The 23,659-nt window shown below is 44.7% G+C and overlaps 1 protein-coding gene across 4 annotated transcripts; it reads right to left on the reverse strand.

The window, feature by feature from the left end:
* Positions 1 to 531: 531 nt before the first annotated feature.
* On the reverse strand, positions 532 to 23,554 carry zgc:112496 (uncharacterized protein LOC541336 homolog). Of its 4 annotated transcripts, none has more exons than XM_041207401.1 (6): positions 23,401 to 23,554; positions 20,460 to 20,622; positions 13,096 to 13,189; positions 8,997 to 9,156; positions 8,751 to 8,903; positions 532 to 2,804 (listed from the first exon to the last, which is right to left on the reverse strand). In XM_041207401.1, the coding sequence occupies exons 2-6, from the start codon at positions 20,594 to 20,596 to the stop codon at positions 2,629 to 2,631; spliced, it is 720 nt and encodes a 239-aa protein (XP_041063335.1). In that variant the 5' UTR covers positions 20,597 to 20,622; positions 23,401 to 23,554; the 3' UTR covers positions 532 to 2,628. The 4 variants fall into 4 exon arrangements, with proteins under 4 accessions (XP_041063335.1, XP_041063336.1, XP_041063338.1 ...); XM_041207402.1 differs by having other exon boundaries at positions 22,948 to 23,466; XM_041207404.1 differs by lacking the exon at positions 23,401 to 23,554 and adding an exon at positions 23,170 to 23,374.
* Between the last annotated feature and the right edge of the window lie 105 nt (positions 23,555 to 23,659).

Consider the following 23,659-nt stretch of genomic DNA (forward strand, 5'->3'; position numbering starts at 1 on the left):
TCCTCAGACCATCCTGGTGGGGGGATGGAGGTGTAGAGTATCTTGCTGGATATCAACCTAGAATTGAGAGCTGGGACTATCTAGAAATGAGCAGGACTTAGACAGGGATGGCACACTTCCCACTCATCACAATAGGCAGAAGTTGAAAACTATCAGTTACTATTCATTTAGCATTAATATTCACTTCAGCTCAACCCGTTCTTAACTATTCTTTAGTGAAAGTGTCCGTTTTTGTTTGATGATTTTTCCGTGAGGTGCCTTGGGGCATTTTACCGCATCAAAGATGTTATATAGATATGAGTTGCTGTTGTTATCAAATGCTCTACTATAATGCACTAACAGACCGTGCCACATTCTGAAATCGATTCTTCATCAAGACAAACCTTGGAAAAACATTGCTCTCTGAAGGCTTCACTTTGGATGACTCCCGCATCTAAATCTCTGCAATGCACTGAATAAAGTTAGTGGACATGACTGGCTTTGTAAACTTTCTACTGGTCCCTGGCTTTTATTAGAGGCACACACTTGCACTTTCTATTCAACTGCTACATTTTATTAGAAAGGAATACATATATTCTCTGCAATTTATTTAAAAAAATACTTCAGTACAAGTGAGATGAAAAGGTTGGTAACATAAAAAAAAAATGCTTTTAAAGAATTCAGCTAGAAAAGTATGATTTATAAATCAGTGTTATTAAAGGTCACCCTTAACTATGGCATTCCTAGTACATGACTCCACTGCAGATGGAATGTGTCATGGGTGGCAGTGTGGTGTTACAGTGAACAGAGGTACATGGAGTAATATCAATTTGCATGTCCAATTTATGACCAAACGCCAGGCACGAAATGATCATACAACTGACCATAAGGGGAAAATGTTGTTGTGTTATAAAGCAAAGTAACAGGAGGGTTGCAGAATTTGGAATGGCAAAATGTTTCCAGGTCAGGAAATCGGGAAGAATAGCAAATTGAACCACAGTAAACAGCTCAGTTGAAAACTGCACAATGTGCAGAGATTCTAAGGCAGTGAATTTCTGCAGAGTCACACTCACTGCTCACCGTAACTGTTGTGAAAACCCCAAAACGAACGGAATAAACAAAACCAAGTGAACCACCGTGGTAATTCATCCCCAAGTATATAATCTAAATAAGGGGGTGAAATCTTCATTGCTTCAGATTGCACACTCCACCTGAAACTCAGCATGTACTTACAGAAAAACAATCACTATCTCCGCCTTCAAACTGTGGCCCAATTTTGACACTAAGTTTTGCATGAGTTAAAGGTGGGGCCCTGAGTTTCTTATGGTTTCAACTCAAGTGAAACATTTTTAAATGTGTAAAGTCAGTAAGCGAATATTCAGGCCAGGAATTTCTTCAAGGCTCTTCCGATTGGCGGCCGTGACTGACGAAGAACCTGGGTAGATACAGAAATAAGGTTTCTGCCAAACCTACAACAAATGATCAACAGAACACCTGAGGAAACTCCTGGCGTAAAGTACTTTGTGAATGGGGCCATCAATTTTCAATGATTTGCGATGCAGTTTACTGTTCTATAAAGCAGAATATTTGGTCCCATTATAAGCAGCTCTATATAAAAGTTGTCAAAATGATCTTTGTTTTCATCAGATTGTATTGATGACACTTCTGATAAAAATATACAACTTGATGGGTGTTAAATTTTCATATTTACACTTTGTGTATCCTCTAGTTCAGAATCTTAAGTTTATTTGTACCTATGTATTTAGGAATTAGGAATTACAGCCAATATCACGCCCGGGTGCAATCATCACTTCAGCATTTGTCATTTTGCACACAAACTCGGAGTATCTATAGAAGCTGTGGGAAACCAGGAAACAGTCAACTCATTACGCCGGAAATCATGTAATTCACTCAGGCATCAGCTCTGAGTCATTTTTGTGTGTGTCACTATTTCATCTAACCCTTTTCTTGCCTGTACAAGCAGATCTTCTATAACATCGTTTGAGGTAAACTGGAGGACATTGACAGGAGCATATACCATGTAACATGCAATGCATTATTTTCTGTCAAAGTTGGGATATTTTAACCTGGTCTGCCCCTTTAAGCCCATAAGCCAAATGTTTTAATGGCCATAACGTGAGGTTAATAAGTGGTTACACACTGTTGGTGAACCAAGTGTGTAGCTGATTATAAACTACACTATAGTTTTTACCCATTGAGGTTGGCTGGTTACTAAGGCCACAAGAAACCAGCAATAAATTACTGCCTTTCTTCAGCCATTTTTTGAAATTGCACTTGGCTCATTGGGAAGTCATTTATCTGTTCGATGGGATTATTGGCTCATAAAATGGCAAAATAATCCCAATCAGGTCACATTACATTCATTTTACACGAGCAATGCTGTCAAGTGTGACAGGATATGTTAGATGCAAGAATACATGAATAGCAAGAATTTTTTTTATGCTGTGCGATGCCGAGGGATAATAATGATGCTTGCCCTTCTTCTGGGTTCAAATCACTCTCTATTGTCTGGTTTTACTGCACAGTTTCATCCCTCGGTATTATCTGCTGCACCAACAAAGTGTTTGATGCTGGAATTTAATCTCTTACTCATGATGTGGCTGTTTTCATCAAGGACTGATCAGCTCATCATTGCGTTTTCTGCCTTTTCACAGGTCTCGCTGCCATGACTTTTTCTTTGTCCACTGTTCTGTTTTGATGCAGCGTGATGCCCTTCAGCAATGAGGGTTTAATCCGTTGGGCCACAGCCCAGGTCCAAAGACACTGTTCGATTCTGTGAGGGGTCCAGTCCTTCACCAAATCATCTGTAAAAGGTGAACCCATAATAGTGTATGTGATCCTGATCTTTATAAATGGAGGCATAGCATACACCAGCTTGGAAGTTATGGTAAACTTATATAAAAGGTGAACCCTCCATTACCTCATGGAAAAACCAAGTATTGTCATGTCACATTACAGTGTAGCACAGGCCATCACTGCATAATGCATTCCCTTCTAATAGAACTACACCATTGGGTACGGCATGTCTCAAAACAGAAGGTATAAAACCTCACACCAAGAGGTGAATTTTTAAAAATTCATTTATGGGATGTGGGCGCCGCTGGCTAGGCCAGCATTTATTGCCTATCCTTAAATGCTCTTGAGAAGGTGGTGGTGAGCTGCCTACTTGAACTGCTGCAGTCCATGTGGTGTAGGTACAACCACAGTGCTGTTAGGGAGGGAGTTCTATGATTTTGACCCAGCGACAGTGAAGGAATGGAGATATGTTTCCAAGTCAGGATTATGAGAATGGATGTTCTTTAATATTTTGGGAAATATTGTGTTTTCTGTAAGGAAGGCTGGGTGTCTGTGCGTGTATGTATGATTTAATTAAACTGGGCAGAGTTTGATAAGAGTCAGTTTGTCTAGGGAGTTTAAAACATGAAAAGAATAGGTTAGATCTAGCATTTGCATTTTTAGATAAGTTGAGAGTTTGTTTGAATATCAAGGGGAATCAGAGGTGACAGAAACATGTTTGCATCTTGCAGGAGTTCAATAGGTAAATAGTAGTGGGGGTATTATATTTTATTCACCCAAAAACAAAGACAAGATGGAAACATGAAAGATCTTATATTTGGAAGGGTTTGAGTTTCACAGAGGTGTGAGAACAATGGAACGGAGATGAAAAGGGAAAAAGTATATTGGAGTTACTGTGGATAGCAGCTGCCGTTTGAGCTGTTAAGCTATAGCTGGAGTTCTGGGTTGGGAGAGGATGCAGTTTGAATCACCCATCCAGTCAAGCTAGAAAAGTCTTGGGCTGCAGTAAGCAGTTTTATTCTGAATGGATTCCATCGCAGGGTGGAAGAGAGTAAAGGTCATGCGGTATGCCTTTACTGAAGCTACAGCAGTTTGCCTTGTGTAATATTACTGGATTTCAGAGTAGACATCTATAATGGAGTGTTCCCTGAGTGCGTTCATGGGTTTCATCAAGTAGAGGAGTTTTGAGGGAATGTTTTATAAGGCTAACCTTAATTGTGCAACTGCAATCTTGTGTGCTTAAATTTTCTTTTATTTTTGTTCATAAAACTTCCACTTTTAATTTTTTAAATCCCAAAAGTGTTACTGGACCTCTTACTGCTGAGATTGGTGCGTTTTCTTCTTGGTTTCAGAATACAAAAAAAAATTATGGCCCGTAAGCCAAGTTTCTCTCTGGGATTTGCTTTGCGCAGCAATTAACACCAGCTGTGGGCATAACAGGATGGCGAGTGGCTTGGAGGGGAGCTTCCAGGTGGTGGTGTTCCTATGTGTCGGCTGCCCTTGGTCCTTCTAGATGGTAGTGGTGGAAGGTGCTGTCTAAGGTTACTTGGTGAGTTTCTGCAGTGCATCTTGTAGATGGTACACACTGCTGCTACTGTGCTTCGGTGATGGAGAGAGTGAATGTTTGCGGTATTGCTATCGATCAAGTGGGCTGCTTTGTCCTGGATGGTGTTCAGCTTCTTGAGTGTTACTGGAGCTGAACTCATCCAGGCAAGTGGAGAGTATTCCATCGCACTCCTGACTTGTGACTTGTAGATGGTGGACAGGCTTTGGGGAGTCAGGAAGTAGGTTACGTGCCACAAGACTCCTAGTCTCTGACCTGCACTTGTAGCCACAGTATTTATATGGCTAGTCCAGTTCAGTTTTGAAGGTAACCCCCCAGGATGTTGATAGTGAGGGATTCACTGATGGTAATGCCATTGAATGTCAAGGGGCAATGGTTAGATTCTCTCTTGTTGGAGATGGGCATTGCCTGACACTTGTGTGACGCCAATGTTAATTGACACTTGTTAGCCCAAGCCTGGATATTGTCCAGGTCTTGCTGCATTTGGACATGGGTTGCTTCAGCATCTGAGGAGTCGTGAATGGTGCTGAATGTTGTGCAATCATCAGCAAACATCCCCACTTCTGACTTTATGATGGAAGGAAGGTCATTGATGAAGCAGCTGAAGGTGGTTGGGCCTAGGACACTACCCTGAGGAACTCCTGTAGTGATGTCCTGGAGCTGAGATGACTGACCTCTAACAACCACAATCATCTTCCTTTGTGCTAGGTATGACTCCAACCAGTGGAGAGTTTTCCTCTGATTCCCATTGACTCCAGTTTGGCTAGGGCTCCTTGATGCCACACTCGATCAAATGCTGCCTTGATGTCAACGGCAGTCACTCTCACCCTCCCGAAATCTTATTAAGTCAATGGTTTCTACTGTACATATAATGCAAACTCTTATTTACTTCCTGTTATCCTGTGGAATTATGGTAGATTTATCTGTGAAGGATCCCCTGTTTGGAAAATTGGAAGGACATTGAATTTTGGACAATCTTTCCCCCAATTTGATTTTAAAAGTCTACAAGTTTAATTCTGGGCTGTGAACATGCTATTTAAAAAAAACACACAGGTCAACAGCTAGATGTCTGGCTGGATCACCTCGTGAGAGAAGAGTTACTTTGTTCATCTGAGTTAAAGAAGAACTGTTGTTGCCAGGCTAGGGACTCTTGCGGATTGCTTGAAAGCAAGTGGCCTGAGAGAAGTATTCTTTGAACATTTTATCCTTCTGAAGTCAGAGTGTGTGTGTGCCTTGACAGCAGGTTGCAAAAGGAAGACTCTCTCACTCTCTGTCCCTATTGTGTAACAGGCAGTTCAGAGTAAGTTAAGCCTCAGTCAGAAAATTCTCATCGGAATAACTCATTTGTGTTTTGAAAGTCTGCAAGTTGTGACCAGTGAGTTATCAAAGACAGTGTGTCACCAAGGATCCATCTGAAAGGTCTTCCAGATCCACAGTGATCAGAATTCTGTTAGATCAACAGAATGAAGACCTTTTTGAACTTTATCCTTTTTAAAAATGCTCCTATACTCCAGCCACTGCAAAGACAGTGTTTGTTTTGTCCTCTCCTGTGTTTGTGTGTGAGTGTAAGGGCGTTGGGATATCTGTTTTGTAAAAAAAGGGGGAATTGTTACACTTCCAAATTACAAACTGCACGTTAACTGGTTTTGCAACTTGTTTTTAAAAATGTTGTTTTATAATAAATCAAGAATTTTGTATTTATTGAAAGAAGCCTGTTTAAAGTATTTTTATGCTGGGTATAGCAGCAAAGGTAAATAATTGGCCAGATTGGTGAGGGAATTAAACATTCAAACTATTGTTTCGACTTGTGGAGAAGTGGGGCTGGAATTGACCGCGCTCGTCTCCCATCACAGTCCAAAACAGTTGTAATCTTCATCCATTACTTTTATAAACACCACTTACTCTGTAAATCTAGAAATGGTAGAAAACTTATTATTGGCGATTTCTTTCCCTTACTTTGTCCAAGGTGTCATCTGAGTTGTCTGAGTGAGAAAGAAGCTGATAGGACAGCTTGCTCAAACTAGCCCTGAAAATGTGTTCAGAATCATAGAATAGAGCAGTGCAGAAGGCCATTTAGCCTCTTACAACAATCCAGTTAGCTCCATTCCCCTGCTCTTTCCCCATATCCCTAAATTTTTTTCATGTATTTATCCAATTCCCTTTTCAACCTGTATCCACCACCCTATCATTCCAAATCCTAAATGCCTGTTGAAAAGTTTTTCCTTGTGTCACCTCTGCTTCTTTTGCTAATCACCTTAAATCTGTGCTCTGTTGTTAATGGCCCTTCAGCCATTTGAAATTTCTCTTCATTTATTCTACTTAAATTTAACTCTATCTTCATGAATTTAACCTCTTCTATCAAATCTCCTCTTAGCTTTCTCTGTTCTAAGGAGAGCAACCCCAGCTTCTCCAGTCTGTCCATATAACTGCAATTCCTCATTCCTTGAAACATTCTAGTGAATTTCTTCCGTACCCTCTCCAAAGTCTTTGTTACCGTCTTAAAGTGTGATGCCTAGATTTAGACACAGTACTCCAGAGGGAGCCAAACTAATGTCTAACATAGGTTTACCATCGCTTCCAATCTGTTGCCTTCTATGTCTCCATTTCTGAAGAGCACTTTCTTAATTGCTTTGTTAACCTGTCCTGCCACCTTCAAATATTTTGTGTACAAATACTCCAAGGTCTCCTTAGTCTACACTCCCTTTAAAATTGTACCATTTAGCTTGAATTGTCTCTCCTCATTCTTCCTACCAAAATGTAACACTTCACTTTTCTGCACAGCAAGAGAACAAGGATGAAGGTATCGAACTCGGGGAGAGAGACTGCGAGGTTCTTGAGCAAATTGATACGGGGAGCCACCACATTATAGGAAGGATGTGATTGCACTGGAGGGGGTGCAGAGGAGATTCACCAGGATGTTGCCTGGGATGAAACATTTAAGTTATGAAGAGAGGTTGGATAGACTTGGGTTGTTTTTGTTGGAGCAGAGAAGACTGAGGGGCGACCTGATCGAGGTGTACAAGATTATGAGGGGCATGGACAGGGTGGATAGGGAGCAGCTGTTACCCTTAGTTGAAGGGTCAGTCACGTGGGGACAAGTTCAAGGTGAGGGGCAGGAGGTTTAGTGGGGATGTGAGGAAAACCTTTTTACCCAGAGGGTGGTGACGGTCTGGAATGCACTGCCTGGGAGGGTGGTGGAGGCGGGTTGCCTCACATCCTTTAAAAAGTACCTGGATGAGCACTTGGCACGTCATAACATTCAATGCTATGGGCCAAGTGCTGATAAGTGGGATTAGGTAGGTAGGTCAGGTGTTTCTCACATGTCGGTGCAGACTTGATGGACCAAAGGGCCTCTTCTGCATTCTTGTGATTCTGTGAATTTCATTTGCCACGTGTGTGCCCATTCCATCAGCCTGTTTACGTTCTCTTGAAGTCGATCACTATCTTCCTCATGGTTTGTTACACACTTCCAAGTTTAGTGTCAAGTGCAAAGTCCAAAATTGTGCCCTATAGCTCACAGCTCAAGTTATTGGCATATTAAAAATAACAGTGGTCCCACTACTGAACTCTGGGTGTCTTAACCATATACCTTCTTCCAGTCCTCAAATCAGCCATTCATCACAACTCTGTTTTCTATCCCTTAGCCAATTACATATTCATTCTGCTACTGCCCCTTTTATTCCATGATCTTAAATTTTGCTAATAAGCCTAACCTGTGGTACTTTGTCAAACACCTTTAGAAAGTCCAGATACACAATTGAAAATGCAATTGGCTGTTCTATGATACAAGCCTACTGCAGTAGTAGGTTCCAAGCTTAGCCCCACTTTTCCCAAATGGATCATTTAATTCAATAAAACCATAGTATCGTATTTGGGCAAGCTGGACCTGTCAAGGATGTGGCTAAAGAAAGATAGAGCCTGTATTTATTGAACACATCTCACAACCTCAGGAAGTTGGAAAGTTCTTCACAGGCAATGAATTACTTTTGAAGTGCAGTCACTGTTGTACAATGGAGAAACAGCATCTATACACTGAACAAAATTTGAAACAAAGAAGTATCAATTTCAGCACCAAGCAGATTGACTTCACGTAAGGCTCCCTTGCTTACTTTACCACAGTACAACAGCCTGCTCCCAACTTTTATTCAACCATCAAACTCTTTCACTGGTCCCTGTACTCGCCCTACATACAAAGTAGGGCCCTTGCAAGAGAATGCCTTTAATGCATTGCTTAAAGTGATCAGTAAGCACATTGCCCTGTTCAGGCCAGTATGTGCAACGTTAACTGCTGGCATATTCTCAGCATTATTACATTAACACACCAGCAGGATTTCCTTTGGCGCATAGCAAGTGAAGAAAGTGTACAGCTGCGAAAATAGGAGAAACTTACTCTTGTTGAGTTGCTTTGCACACTCCCTCACTTTATCCAAGTATAGGATGTAGTGTTTAAGTGTGTACTTGATGGGTACCAAGCCTGGGATTGATTCCACTGCTTCATCAGCCATGAACGCAGCTTCTTGAGGAACACCAGCCACAAGAACAGCTAAGCATTATTGAGAGAAAAGTTTTCATTAGAATACAAACGTATTGCATGAAAAAGTAATGCAAGTAATCAGACAATTGTTTTCTTTTCTACCTGATGCAGTAGCAGGTCCTACAGCTTTCAGCTTACTGATCTCTGTGATTGCAGCTGAGATGTCAGGAAGCAGCTTGAAAGCCTTCCGTGTGCAGGCCTCCACAGTGTCACTGGAATTACTCATTACCATCTGCTGCAGTGTTGGGCGGAACTTGCCTCTCTACGGTTATAGAGAAAGGAAAGGGAGAGAAAAATCAAATTAAAATGGAGTCAAGTTGAATGATTTCATTTGCGCTTAAAGATTTTAAAGTAAATAAATAAATAATTGGGTCACCGCTTGGACCATTACACTGCCAACTATATCTATAGGCAACACAGGTTCCCATTCTGGTAACATTACACCCATACGGTACATTCCCCTTTAAGGCAATGTGACATTCTGGGACACTACATGTTCCTTTACTCCACTTGCCCTCCTATTTCTACATACTTAAGATCCGTTGGATACTCTTCTAAGTATTCTAGCACAACCAGCTTATCTCTTTTATGAAGATATACTGGCATATCACAAGAATGGTAGGTCTAGTTCCAAGGTACAATATCTGAATGTGAAGATATTTCAGGCTCTTGTGCATTTTTATACTGTGGAGAATAGCATTCTGTAGCAGACTGCGACGCACTAGGAGAATGGGCCAAAGTCTGGTTAATGGTGTTCAACCAAGAAAAGGTTACATGAAGAGAACGGAAATGAGTTGAGAGAGAACAGGATTTTACCGATACAGAACATAGTTCTCTAAAGGTGTATGATCAGTGCCAAGAAGCCATAGCCAAAGCAAATAGGGTATAGGATTGCAATACCTGGACGATTCGATATAGAACAGAAGAAACTATTTTGTCACTGTACAAGACTTTGGTTAGACTGCATTTGGAATATTGCACCCAGTTTTGGTTACCTCAATCATTGGATGATGCAGAGACTTTGAAAAAGGTTCAGGAGGAGGGCCACTAAAATGATTCCTAGCTTTAAAAAAATCTTAAGTACCGAAAATAAGTTGAAAAAGCTGGGTCTATTTATGTTAAGGTATAAAACAGTCAAAGCAGTAGACTGTATTCTGATAAGATGGATTAGGGGAGACTGGTGTTCATCCACAAAAATTATGCAAGGATAAGGCCAGATTACTTTAGACAGTTATTTTTTCCCCAGAGAAAAGCAAACCCATGTAATAAATTGTTCACTTGCTGCAACCTTTCAAAAGGGAGCTGGACTAGTTCCTGGTTGAGGAAAGGGATTACATTTAATAAAGAGGAATGTGAAATACCAGGTAATACAAGAAGGGTCAATGTGGTTTCCTGGCCCTGTAGTTGACTGCCAGAAGGATTTTCCAGATTTTGTTCCATTATTGTACTTGGGTTTTTATTTGGTTCCTCCCTGGAGATTACTTGGCTTCTGGAGGGGCTGGGGGAAGGAGGTATCTAATTATGATGCTTCATCTATCAAGAATCTGTAGGGCACGTTTGCTGGATGAGTTTTTTTTCCCTATCTGTCACGTTTGTAGTACCAGGATCGACTCCAATGAGTAAACTCCAGGCATTGTCACACTGTCTGCAGCCTTTGCACGGTAGCAACAATGGGCTTTTGAAATCTAGAAACACAATGGGGAAGACAGTTTGGTTACTGAACCAAGACAGAAGGCAAGTCACTCACCATCCTGACTTGGAAATATATCACCGTTCCTGGATCAAAATCCTGGAACTCCTAACAGCACTGTGGGAGTATCTACATTACAGGGACTGCAGCAGTTCAAGGCGGCAGCTCACCACCATCATCTCAAGGGCACTAGGGATGGGCAGTAAATGCTGGCCTAGCCAGCGAAGCCAACATCCCGTGAATGAATAATAAAAAAAGTCCAGAGGGAAACATCATCCATATAATAATACAACATTTTCTTATGATCCCAGCTGATGTTACTACTGGAAAAGTCAGATCCCTGGGTGGAACCTGGCTTGATAGATCCTAACTTTCACTTTTTGTTTGGAAAGTGGAGGGCGGCTAGTGAACACTGATTCAGCTGATGAACTTTTTAACAAAATAATAAAACATTTATTAAACAAAAAAGATGAACTATATTACAAAATAATAAAACATTTATTAAATAAGATGAACTATACTACACTACTCCTTCACTCACAACCGTACCTTTACAGATATATACAGATTGGTAAGGATAACACAAGTTACAAAATCTATCTTGTGCTCTAATGTTCACAGTAAATATGCAGTCCATGTAAAGCAATAGGCGACCTGTGGTCGGACATCACACTCTGAAGCCAAGTGACAGGTGCCACCCAAAGCAGATGCTATGGATCCCTCATCAACTCTCCCAGACATTTGTCACACTGTGAGTCAACTGGTTTTGTTAAAATGCTGTCTTTCACACGAGGGTTTCTAATCTCCGCTCTTGAAGAACTTGCCTTGGAACCTTCTCCCAAATGACGCTTTCTCTCGACATCTTCAACAAGGGTTCACCTCCAGGGTTTCGATCCCTCCTTCCCATGTTCCTCTCCCCTGGAACGCTCCATACATTCAAACTTCCCCTTCCATGCACTCTCTCGGATACTCGATCGTGCCACAGAACACCACTGCTTTAGAGGCCCATAGTAAGGAGTCACCAACTTTTGGCTGTCTCCTCGGAATTTCTGGCTTCTCGCAAGCCCACTTTGCCTTAATTCTGCTCGCCACAGCTTTCTTTCTTTAACTCCGAGCCTTTTCCTCTGCTCCTTACTTTAACTTCACTGAACAGGAACTGCTCCAGATTCCTGTCCTCGTCCTTTGACTTAATTGGGACGTTTTCTTGTCTCACTCCCTGGTTTTGGGACTTGCTCTCTGTCCCTTTCCCATGTCTAGCTTCTTCTGGCACTGTCTGCCGAAAGGCGCTCTTCTCTGGGCCGTCTGACCCTCTTTTCGCACTGCTTCACTTTCATTTCCTTTTCTTCTGCACGTGCACAGAGCTGGCTTTAAATCTTAAAAAAAAATACTGGGCCATTTACCGGCCTAACGCCGAGAAAATGTACGTATGGCCATTCTCCAGGCTGCACGTGCACAGAACCCAAAGATCGGAAAAAAAAAAGAACGATCTGCACACGTGTGGCCTTTCCAGAGCCGCTGCATGCGCAGAAACTGCTGGGGCCGGTTGGGAACTGTAGTTCCCAACTCCGAGGACCCAATTTTTGTTCTTTTTTTAAAAAAGGTACGTCTTTTGTTATTCTTCTTTGGAGGTCCGTAATGATTTAAACCTAAATAAAACGTTGTTGTTTAGAGTTTTTCTGGAGATTGTGGCGTTCAGAGCTTCCATGTTTAAATGGGAATTTTGTGTACATAGAGCAGCTTATGACATCCTCAGGGCATTAGGGAGAACTGAGAGGAGAAGGAACAAATAATAGTGAACAATCATGTCGCTAAAGACCCTGAAGACCAGAAACAAGTTATATCAAATCTTAATCCCACTACAAACATTAACAACAACTAAAAGGCAGGGATTTCTGTTACTCTGTCCATAATTAGCCATAGTCCATGAGGGACTTGTTTGTGGAACCTCTCTGTTTACAGGGACAAGTGGTTATAGTTGAACAAATCAAGCATGACTGATCAAGAATCTCTCCTGCTCTTACCACCTGTCATTGGCGTATTGGAAGGATTAGCAGGTTAATTGTCAAACTGTTTAGCCATGTCATTCAAGCTACTTCTGCAGCCAACAAGTCCTGGACAGGGGTGTGAACCAAGAGCTTCTGGCTCAGAGGCAGGGGTTGGCTACCCACTGTGCCACAAGATCTTCCCTGTCAGTCTGTACATGGGGGAATAGTTTTCCAAGATTTAAACATGAAAAGATCTCCCCCAAAGGCCTGGTCAGAGAATAACACTCCTCTGTGCAACACTAAACCTACAGACTCAAAAGTGTCAAGTTTGATTCTAGCCTATGCGAAGATAGTGGGTCTCAGGCCAGGAACAACATCTATACTCTCTTCCCTTAGGTGTGGAGGATGGATAAAAATAGCAGTGTTCTCACTGTTGAACGTCATATAGTGATACACAAACATCCAGAACCAAACTTGATTTTTATGACATTTAATATTTAAATCCAACCCTGCCCAGCAGACTTACTGTCAGTTTCCATTCCATCAACTGAATCAGCTCGGCATGAGTGAGGTATTTCTCTGCGCGACTACACACGGCTCCTGGTAATTCTTCTTGATACCTGAAGGATTAGAAAAGGAAGTATTGGCCAGATTGCCCATAAATAGCTGTCAGCGTGAGTGAGTGAGTGAATAAGAGTTTTAATGAACTTTTCCCCTTCCCTGTTATATTCCACACACCATTCATACATACATTAAACAGATATCCTAACTACTTTTCTTTAGGTTGATGGCACTTGAATGAAGCAGGGAATTCTGTTGGTGTGTTGGCCATTAGTCTTCCCGCAATCAACAACTTCAATACACGATAATTGGTCAATAATACCATTTAAAGCCCAAAAAATCAAGTGTATTCAGGTTCGGTGGGAAGCAACAGAAATGGGTCAAGGGAACAATTCACTCTCAGGAGGTGGGTTGGTTACTAAAATCTTTTTTAAGGAAGCTGCATTTTAATGGGTTTTTGTATTATTAACCAATGATGGCTGGATTTTCTGGGCCTTGGGAATTCTGGCAGGTAAATGGAGACGAGAAAATCTGGAACCATACGTAAGTGCATTTATAGCACTGCTCATGGGCTGGGAGGAGTACAAGTGGTTCCTCCAAGGCCTGAGAAATTTATCACTTTAACCCCCTCTGGGATCTCCACCCACACCAGGTATCCAAAGCAAAATCTGATCTCCCACCTTTATTATCTTCTGGCTGGGCTGCCCTATCGACCCTCTCAGTGCCAGCCTCCCCCTATCGACCCTCTCAGTGCCAGCCTCCCCCTATCGACCCTCTCAGTGCCAGCCTCCCCCTATCGACCCTCTCATTGCCAGCCTCCCCCTATCGACCCTCTCATTGCCAGCCTCCCCCTATCGACCCTCTCATTGCCAGCCTCCCCCTATCGACCCTCTCAGTGCCAGCCTCCCCCTATCGACCCTCTCAGTGCCAGCCTCCCCCTATCGACCCTCTCAGTGCCAGCCTCCCCCTATCGACCCTCTCAGTGCCAGCCTCCCCCTATCGACCCTCTCAGTGCCAGCCTCCCCCTATCGACCCTCTCAGTGCCAGCCTCCCCCTATCGACCCTCTCAGTGCCAGCCTCCCCCTATCGACCCTCTCAGTGCCAGCCTCCCCCTATCGACCCTCTCAGTGCCAGCCTCCCCCTATCGACCCTCTCAGTGCCAGCCTCCCCCTATCGACCCTCTCAGTGCCAGCCTCCCCCTATCGACCCTCTCAGTGCCAGCCTCCCCCTATCGACCCTCTCAGTGCCAGCCTCCCCCTATCGACCCTCTCAGTGCCAGCCTCCCCCTATCGACCCTCTCAGTGCCAGCCTCCCCCTATCGACCCTCTCAGTGCCAGCCTCCCCCTATCGACCCTCTCAGTGCCAGCCTCCCCCTATCGACCCTCTCAGTGCCAGCCTCCCCCTATCGACCCTCTCAGTGCCAGCCTCCCCCTATCGACCCTCTCAGTGCCAGCCTCCCCCTATCGACCCTCTCAGTGCCAGCCTCCCCCTATCGACCCTCTCAGTGCCAGCCTCCCCCTATCGACCCTCTCAGTGCCAGCCTCCCCCTATCGACCCTCTCAGTGCCAGCCTCCCCCTATCGACCCTCTCAGTGCCAGCCTCCCCCTATCGACCCTCTCATTGCCAGCCTCCCCCTATCGACCCTCTCATTGCCAGCCTCCCCCTATCGACCCTCTCAGTGCCAGCCTCCCCCTATCGACCCTCTCAGTGCCAGCCTCCCCCTATCGACCCTCTCAGTGCCAGCCTCCCCCTATCGACCCTCTCAGTGCCAGCCTCCCCCTATCGACCCTCTCAGTGCCAGCCTCCCCCTATCGACCCTCTCAGTGCCAGCCTCCCCCTATCGACCCTCTCAGTGCCAGCCTCCCCCTATCGACCCTCTCAGTGCCAGCCTCCCCCTATCGACCCTCTCATTGCCAGCCTTCCCCTATCGACCCTCTGACTGCCAGCCTTCTCGTAATGACCCTCTCACTGCCAGCCTCCCCCTATTGTCCCTCTCACTGCCAGCCTCCCCCTATTGTCCCTCTCACTGCCAGCCTCCCCCTATTGTCCCTCTCACTGCCAGCCTCCCCCATCGACCCTCTCACTGCCAGCCTCCCCCATCAACCCTCTCACTGCCAGCCTCCCCCATCGACCCTCTCACTGCCAGCCTCCCCCATCGACCCTCTCACTGCCAGCCTCCCCCATCGACCCTCTCACTGCCAGCCTCCCCCATCGACCCTCTCACTGCCAGCCTCCCCCTATCACCCATTCTTAAAGTGCAATTCATTCCGAATGAAGAAACTCATGTCCTCACCTGTGCAAAGGTTCATTTGCCCATCACTCTTGCCCTCACCAGACTCAACTGGCTTTTTGTGTTGTGGAGAATCACCTTTATGATTCCTGTCCTCACCTTCAAATCCTCCTACCCTTGTTTCTCCACACCTCTATGACTTCCTCCAGTCCCTTGTGCTGTATGAGCTCTAGTATGGCAGTACCAGCCTACTTTTTATTCCCTCTGTTCCACCATGGGCAACCACTCCTTGCTCCCATACTCTGAACTGCCCACCCTCAGCAGTCTGCTTTGCCACCTCTCTAGTTGCTTCAAAAACTTCCTTATGACTATTTTCTTTGGGTATGAATTTGCTGTGTCCTGAGTCTATCATTTCCCACTCTGCTCTGTATGCTTGGAGATGTATCTTTCCAATTGATGAGCACTATAGAGATTTAAAATACTTCTCTGTCTTACAAGGTGTTATAATAATGTAAGTTATTAACCACAACACTCACTTCTGGTGGTTTTAAGTTAAGGTATATCTTGTGTGAAGGGCACTTTAGCCTTCATCTTTTACCCATTACATCTGGAAATGAAACAAGCAATGAAACAAAATATGAATGGAAGCAGTGAAAATTATTGGTTTAAGTAAATGAACTGCAATTTTCTAAATCTAGAACAGTTTTAGGGCTGGATTTTCCTGTCCCAATGTGGACTAACCGTATCGGGCAGGCTTTAAAAGTGCTGGGTGGGACCCGATTCCAAGATTCCCACCCAATCCCATCGCCAGCAATTTTGACCAGCTTAGATAGAGTGTGTGGCACGAGTCTGCATACAGCAATCCCAGCCATGCCAGCTCCATTGCAGGGGTGGACATTTCAGATCCCTCGCAATTTTTATGAAGTCAGGCCGGCTTTTGGAGGTGATGTGGTTCACGCCATCTCAGAGGAGTCATGAACCGTGGGGAAACTCTGTTCTGGATTTGGGAATCGTTTTCCTAAGTTCAAAAGGTGTTGCTAACTTCACATCTCATAATGAAATGCTGTGTAAGTTATATATGTTTTTCATGCAGTGCTTAAAGATAGGGCCTTGTTCTTAAAAGTTCTGAAAATGGATAAGTCTTCAGATGCATTAAAGTATGTTATCCACTGGATAAAATGTTCTTCTGCAGAGTGAAATACTCAAATTCTATTTGATTGTGTCAGTTGTCACCGTGCTCTACTTTTTAAATTTAGTTTCAGCTAAGTCAGGTGTTTCACTGCTTTAAGGCTTTAATGGATGGTTGAGTTCTTTGAATGACTTCAAAGGCTTTAACATATTCAGTGTTGTGTGGCACTACTACTGTGCTAAACGGGATAGATTTTGAACAGATCTAGCAACTCAAGACTGGGCATCCATGAGGCGCTGTGGGCCATCAGCAGCAACAGAATTGTACTCAAAAACAATCTGTAACCTCATGGCCTGGCATATCCCCCACTCTACCATGACCATCAAACCGGGGGAGCAACCCGAGTTCATGAAGAGTGAAGGAGGGCATGCGAGGAACAGCACCAGGCGTACCTAAAAATGAAGTGTCAACTTGATGACTACTTGCTTACCAAACAGCATAAGCAGCAAGTGATAGACAGAACAAACTGATCCCACAACGAACAGATCAGATTTAAGCTCTGCAGTCCTACAACATCCAGTTGTGAATGGTGGTGGACAATTAAACAATTCACTGGAGAAGGAGTCCCCACAAATATCCCCATCCTCAATGATGGAGGAGCCCAGCATATCAGCGCGAAAGATAAGGCTGAAGCATTTGCTACAATCTTCAGCCAGAAGTGCTGAGTGGATGATCCACCTTTGCCTCCTCCGGTGGTCCCCAGCATCACAGATGCCAGTCTTCATGAAATTTGATTCACAAGATATCAAGAAACGGCTGAATACACTGGATAGTGCAAAGGCTATGGGGCCTGACAACATTCCGGCAATAGTACTGAAGACTTGTGCTCCAGAACTTGCCGCACTCCTAGCCAAGCTACTCCAATACAGCTACAACACTGGCATTTACCTGCCTATGTGGAAAATTGCCAGGTATGTCCTGTACAGAAAAAGCAGGACAAATCCAATCCAGCCAAATATCACCCCAGTCTACTCTTGAACATCAGTCAAGTAATGGAATGGGCAGCAATAGTACTATCAAGCGTCACTTGTTTAGCAATAACCTGCTCACTGACGCCCAATTTGGGTGCCGCCAGGGGCACTCAGCTCCTGATCTCATTACAGCCTTGGTTCAAACATGGACAAAAGAGCTGAACTCCCGAAATGAGGTGAGAGTGACTGCTCTTGACATCAAGGTCGCATTTGACAGAGTGTGGCATCAAGGAGCCCTAGCAACTGGAGTCAGTGGGAATCAGGGGAAAACTCTCCTCTGGCTGGAGTCATATCTAGCACAAAGGAAGATGATTGTGGTTGCTGGAGGTCAGTCATCTCAGCTCCAGGGCATCACTGCAGGAGTTCCTCAGGGTAGTGTCCTTGGCTCAACCATCTTCAGCTGTTTCATCAATGACCTTCCTTCCATCATAAGGTCAGAAGTGGGGTTTTTTGCTGAGGATTGCACAATGTTCAGCACCATTCACGACCCCTCAGATACTGAAGCTGTCCGTGTTCAAATGCAGCAAGACCTGGACAATATCCAGGCTTGGGCTGACAAATGGCAAGTAACATTCATGCCACACAAGTGCCAGGCAATGACCATCTCCAACAAGAGAGAATCCAACAATCACCCCTTGATATTCAATGGCATTACCATCATTGAATCCCCCACTATCAACATCCTGGGGGTTACCATTGACCAGAAACTGAACTAGACTAGCCATACAAAAACTGTGGCTACAAGAGCAGGTCAGAGGCTAGGAATCCTGTGATGAGTAACTCACCTCCTACTCCCCAAAGCCTGTCCACCAACTACAAGGCACAGGTCAGGAATGTGATGGAATACTCTCCACTTGCCTGGATGAGTGTAACTCCAGAAGCTTGACACCATCCAGGACAAAGCAGCACTACATCCACAAACATTCACTCCCTCCACCACCGATGCACAGTAGCAGCAGTGTGTACCATCTACAAGATGCACTGCAGGAATTCACCAAGGCTCTTTTGACAGCACCTTCCAAACCCACGACCACTACCATCTAGAAGGTCAAGGGCAGCAGATAGATGGCAACACCACTACCTGGGAGTTCCCCTCCAAGTCACTCATCATCCTGACTTGGAAATATATCACTGCTCCTTCAAAATCCTGGAACTCCCTTCCTAACAGCAATGTGGGTGTCCCCCCACCACAGGGACTGCAGTGGTTCAAGAAGGCAGCTCATCACCACCTAGGGATGGGCAATAAAGCTGGCCCAGCCAGCAAAGCCTACATCCTGTGAATAAATTAAAGGCGATTTTGTTAACACAGTTGCGCAATGGAGTCTCATTATGAATGCTTGGCTGAGCTCCAAGCCCACTAATGGATTCAGCTCCGCAGGGGTTGTTGACAATTGCTGTCAAGGGGAGTGAGAATTTGGTTATTTTGACAGTTTTAGAATAACTATAACTAATAGGATATCTTTATTCCCCCCCAAGTGATATTTGAATGACATTGTTTATCTTGACAGTTTTATGAGATTCTAATAGGATGATAGTTCTTTTCAAGTGCATTATTAAGTTTTTTTTTATTTTGACAATTTTATGTGTATCTTAACGGCTTCCCAATGTTATTATAGGGCTGAAGAAATAGATTTTTTGTCGAAGCTTTTCATCTTGCACTCATCAGGACATTTTGCAAGAATACCAAATGTAAAGGGAACAACAATTTATGCTGTATGAGATGACAGTGCTAATTGGCTGGCAAGTGGGCTCTGACTGGTAGAGAATGAACCAGTTGATGGTGACTGACAGTTAATTGCCAAGCATTGTTTGTAATTTAAACCAGACAGCTTGACTCTGATCGGTCAAGGCATAGCCATTTGCTGGTTCATTCGCAAGGCAATCACTTATTTTGTTTAGCTGAAACAGGCACAACGTGTGTACATGTTCTTTCTGTCTGCAAAGTATAGGGCCCTGAGTATTAATATATATAGCTTCCAGTACACGCAAATACGCCACACTGTGAGCCCGAGTGATAATCTTAAATTGGCTGTCATGGGGGTTTCTTAGCACACTGAGGATTGTTTAGTAAATGTTCGATCGCCGAATCACAACTAATGTCTGTACCTTGCCCTTTGCAAACAGCAGAAGGAACATGGTGTTTGATATGATCCGCCAGTCTTTGGGAAATATGGCCAACATGCCTAGCATCACACTGGCACTGAAATTCATATACCACATCTCTCATCTGTGTGATTGGCAGAACGTCTTTTTGGCTTGACAGCAGCATCCTGTTAGTGGTGAATACTGTTCATGTTGCTACTGCATAGTAGCAGCATGAAACAACTTGCTTCACCTGCTGCTCAAATTTTTGAGGTACCTTGCACTTCTAGGGTAACCTGAGGTAGACTGGGCACTTTTCAGGGCCGAAAGTGACAACTTTAGGCCCGTTCATGAGTTTGTACAATATACAGCATGAAATGATCTGACCTGGGTAGCCATTATCCTGCAGGCTGCCTCTGTTATGCCCTATTTCAGCATCAAGCTTGCATGGTGAGCAAATAGCTCTGGCCCTATTTACAAGGCTGCCGATAAAGAGGGTGTGAGGTTAGGGGGCCTCACACTGGCCCATGTCCCAGTAAATGGAAGTGGGTCTTCTAACCCGCCCACCTCAGCATCTACCTCCCTCCATTTCCACTTCGGGCCTACTTCCAGAGGCAGCAGACCTGACTCCAGCCCATCACTGACTCTCCACCATGACAATAGAACACAGCCTGGCAGGAGGTGGAATCGTAACGTCACTCCCACCTCCAAGATGAAAATCTGGCCTTTAGTTTCAGACCTGAGTGTATAAATTAGCCAAAATGAAAAAAAAAGCAGAAAAAGAGTTTTTTCCCCTGCTAGATTTTGTCTTTCTGCTTTAGCTGCCCCCTCTAAATTATGAAAGATCTACCTCTCACCATTTGTCCAGTGCAGCCAGTTTGCGGGCCTTCCCTCCTTTCGATGCTGTTGTCTTTGCTTCAACCACATCCCCATAAAGAGCAAACACAGACTTCCATACAGCAGGATCCTTGCAGTTATACAATTCTCCACACATGGCTTCACTCGCCAAGCAGTTTCAACCTGTAAAGAAATGTCATTTAAAATGACTCCGAACTAGGTTTCCATGATTAAAACATTGCTCTACCTATTGCCATCGAGACCTAAAACTTTAAAGATTTGCCTGGCATGGGAAAAAAAACCCATAAAACTTATCATTTTTTCCTTAAATATGGGATCTGCTGGGTGACCAACAGCACTGTATTTTAAGGGGGTGTCTCTTATTTTGACTATTGGTTTCATGTCCCTTAAGGGACACCTTTTGTCCTGCGTTTCGAGGACAGCCTGTGGGAGACTAAGCCTGGGAGTCTCCAGAGTAGCTTTGAGTGAATCGAGCAGGACTGCAAGTCAACGAGCCGGTCATCAGAGATAATAACGTTGTGACTCAGCAAGATAAATTGTAATAAAACAAAATACTGCTGGATGCTGGAGGTCTGAAACAAAAACAGAAAGTGCTGGAAAAACTCACCTGCTCTGGCAGTATCTGCGGAGGAAGAAGCAGAGTTAACATTTCGAGTCTAGCATGACATTTCTTTGTAACTGCTGATAAATTGCAAGTTTTAGCTGATTTTAAACCCTTCCTCCCCTGGTCTGCTATTATGGTCTCAAGACCCCATCTCATTTTGAAAGCATCACCCCACCCCACCGCCTCTCTCAAAGTGCCTCTGAATTGACTTAATCAGAGAAAAGCAAAAAACTGCAGATGCTGGAAATCCAAAACAAAAACAAAAATATCTGGAAAAACTCAGCAGGTCTGGCAGCATCTGCGGATAGGAGCACAGTTAACGTTTCGAGTCCGAATGACCCTTCAACAGAACTAAGTAAAAACAGAAAAGAGGTGAAATATAAGCTGGTTTAAGGGGGGGGGGGGGCACAAGTAGAGCTGGATAGAGGGCCAGTGATAGGTGGAGATAACCAAAAGATGTCACAGACAAAAGGACAAAGAGGTGTTGAAGGTGGTGATATTATCTAAGGAATGTGCTAATTAAGGATAGAAAGCAGGACAAGCAAGGTACAGATAGCCCTGGTGGGGGTGGGGTGGGGTGAAGGAATCCAAAAAGGCTAAAAGGTAGAGATAAAACAATGGATGGAAATACATTTAAAAATCTATATAAATTATTGGAAAAAAAGGGGGTGATCGGAAAGGGAATGGGGATGGAGGAGAGAGTTCATGATCTAAAATTGTTGAACTCAATATTCAGTCCGGAAGGCTGTAAAGCGCCTAGTCGGAAGATGAGGTGCTGTTCCTCCAGTTTGCGTTGAGCTTCACTGGAACAATGCAGCAGGCCAAGGACAGACATGTGGGCATGAGAGCAGGGTGGAGTGTTGAAATGGCAAGCGACAGGGAGGTCTGGGTCATGCTGACGGACAGACCGAAGGTGTTCTGCAAAGCGGTCACCCAGTCTGCGTTTGGTCTCTCCAATGTAGAGGAAACCGCATTGGGAGCAACGAAGGCAGTAGACTAAATTGAGGGAAGTGCAAGTGAAATGCTGCTTCACTTGAAAGGAGTGTTTGGGCCCTTGGGCGGTGAGGAGGGGGAAGAAAAGGGGCAGGTGTTGCACCTTCTGTGGCTGCATGGGAAGGTGCCATTGGAGGAGGTTGAGGTGTAGGGGTGATGGAGGAGTGGACCAGGGTGTCCCAGAGAGAACGATCCCTGTGGGATGCCGCCCGTGCTTGGGGGGGGGGGGGGGGAGATGGTGCTGGTGGTGGTGGTGAAGGGAAGTTGTGTTTGATGGTGGCATCATGCTGGAGTTGGCGGAAATGGTGAAGGATGATCCTTTGAATACGGAGGCTCACGGGGTGGTAAGTGAGGACAAGGGGGACCCTATCATGTTTCTGGGAGGGAGAAGAAGGTGTGAGGGTGGATGCGCAGGAGATGGGCCGGACACGGTTGAGGGCCCTGTCAACCACCGTGGGTGAAAAACCTCGGTTAAGGAAGAAGGAGGACATGTCAGAGGAACTGTTTTTGAAAGTGGCATCATCAGAACAGATGCGACAGAGGTAAAGAGGAACGGAGAGAATGGGATGGAGTCCTTACAGGAAGCTGGGTGTGAGGAGCTGTAGTCGAGGTAGCTGTGGGAGTCGGTAGGCTTGTAATGGATATCGGTGGATGGTCTATCACCGAAATTGAGACAGAGAGGTCAAGGAAGGGAAGGGAAGTGTCAGAGATGGACCATGTGAAAACGATGGAGGGGTGGAAATTGGAAGCAAAATTAATAAATTGTTCCAGGGTCCAGACGAGAGCATGAAGCAGCACCGAAGTAATCATCGATGTCCACACGAGAGCATGGCCTTCCATCCAGCTTTACTTGTCCCCCCCTCCCCCCTTTAAACCAGTTTATATTTCACCTCTCTTCTATTTGTACTTAGTTCTGTTGAAGGACCATTCGGACTCGGAAACGTTAACCGTGCTCTTCTCCGCAGATGCTGCCGGACCTGCTGAGTTTTTCCAGGTATTTTTGTTTTTGTTTTTGACTTCGTCAGAGTTGTTCACCCTGGTGACAGGATTCGTCTGCTCAAAGACCGCACGTTTGAAACTTCCGCCAAAACGCCCGGGAAACAAAATCCGACCTCAGATTAAAACCAATCTCTGAATGCTGGACGGAGGTTTGATTTCAGCTGCTCCGGTGAAGTTTTCGTTTATCGACCAAAGAAAAATTGCGCCAGATCCAAAGTCGCTGACAAAACTTTTTTAAAAAAAAAATAACTTTCAGAACAAAGGAATCTGCCTGACTCCCTCTTTCTGACGATCAGGTTCACACCGCTGGATATTTCTGCGATTTAATTGATTTTTTTTTTTACCCGAGTATATCAGTCGGATTCAACGGTCTCTAGGGGAAACTTGAATTTTCAAAAGAGCGACGCTCCGGCTTCACGGGGGCGTCGCGCTCGGCTTTACGCGCCCTTGCCGGCGCTGAAAGATGACGTCACCAGGCCCCAGCTGGGTCACCCGCCCAGCCTCGGCGCACGGAGGTGATGTCAGCGCCTGTGCGACGTCACTGGTGGGCGCCGTTGGATGACGCGGCTGGTTACCTGCGGTTTGTACACAAACAGCGGCCGC

The sequence above is a fragment of the Carcharodon carcharias genome, chromosome 15 (genome assembly GCF_017639515.1).
Source record: "Carcharodon carcharias isolate sCarCar2 chromosome 15, sCarCar2.pri, whole genome shotgun sequence".
NCBI lineage: Eukaryota > Metazoa > Chordata > Chondrichthyes > Lamniformes > Lamnidae > Carcharodon > Carcharodon carcharias.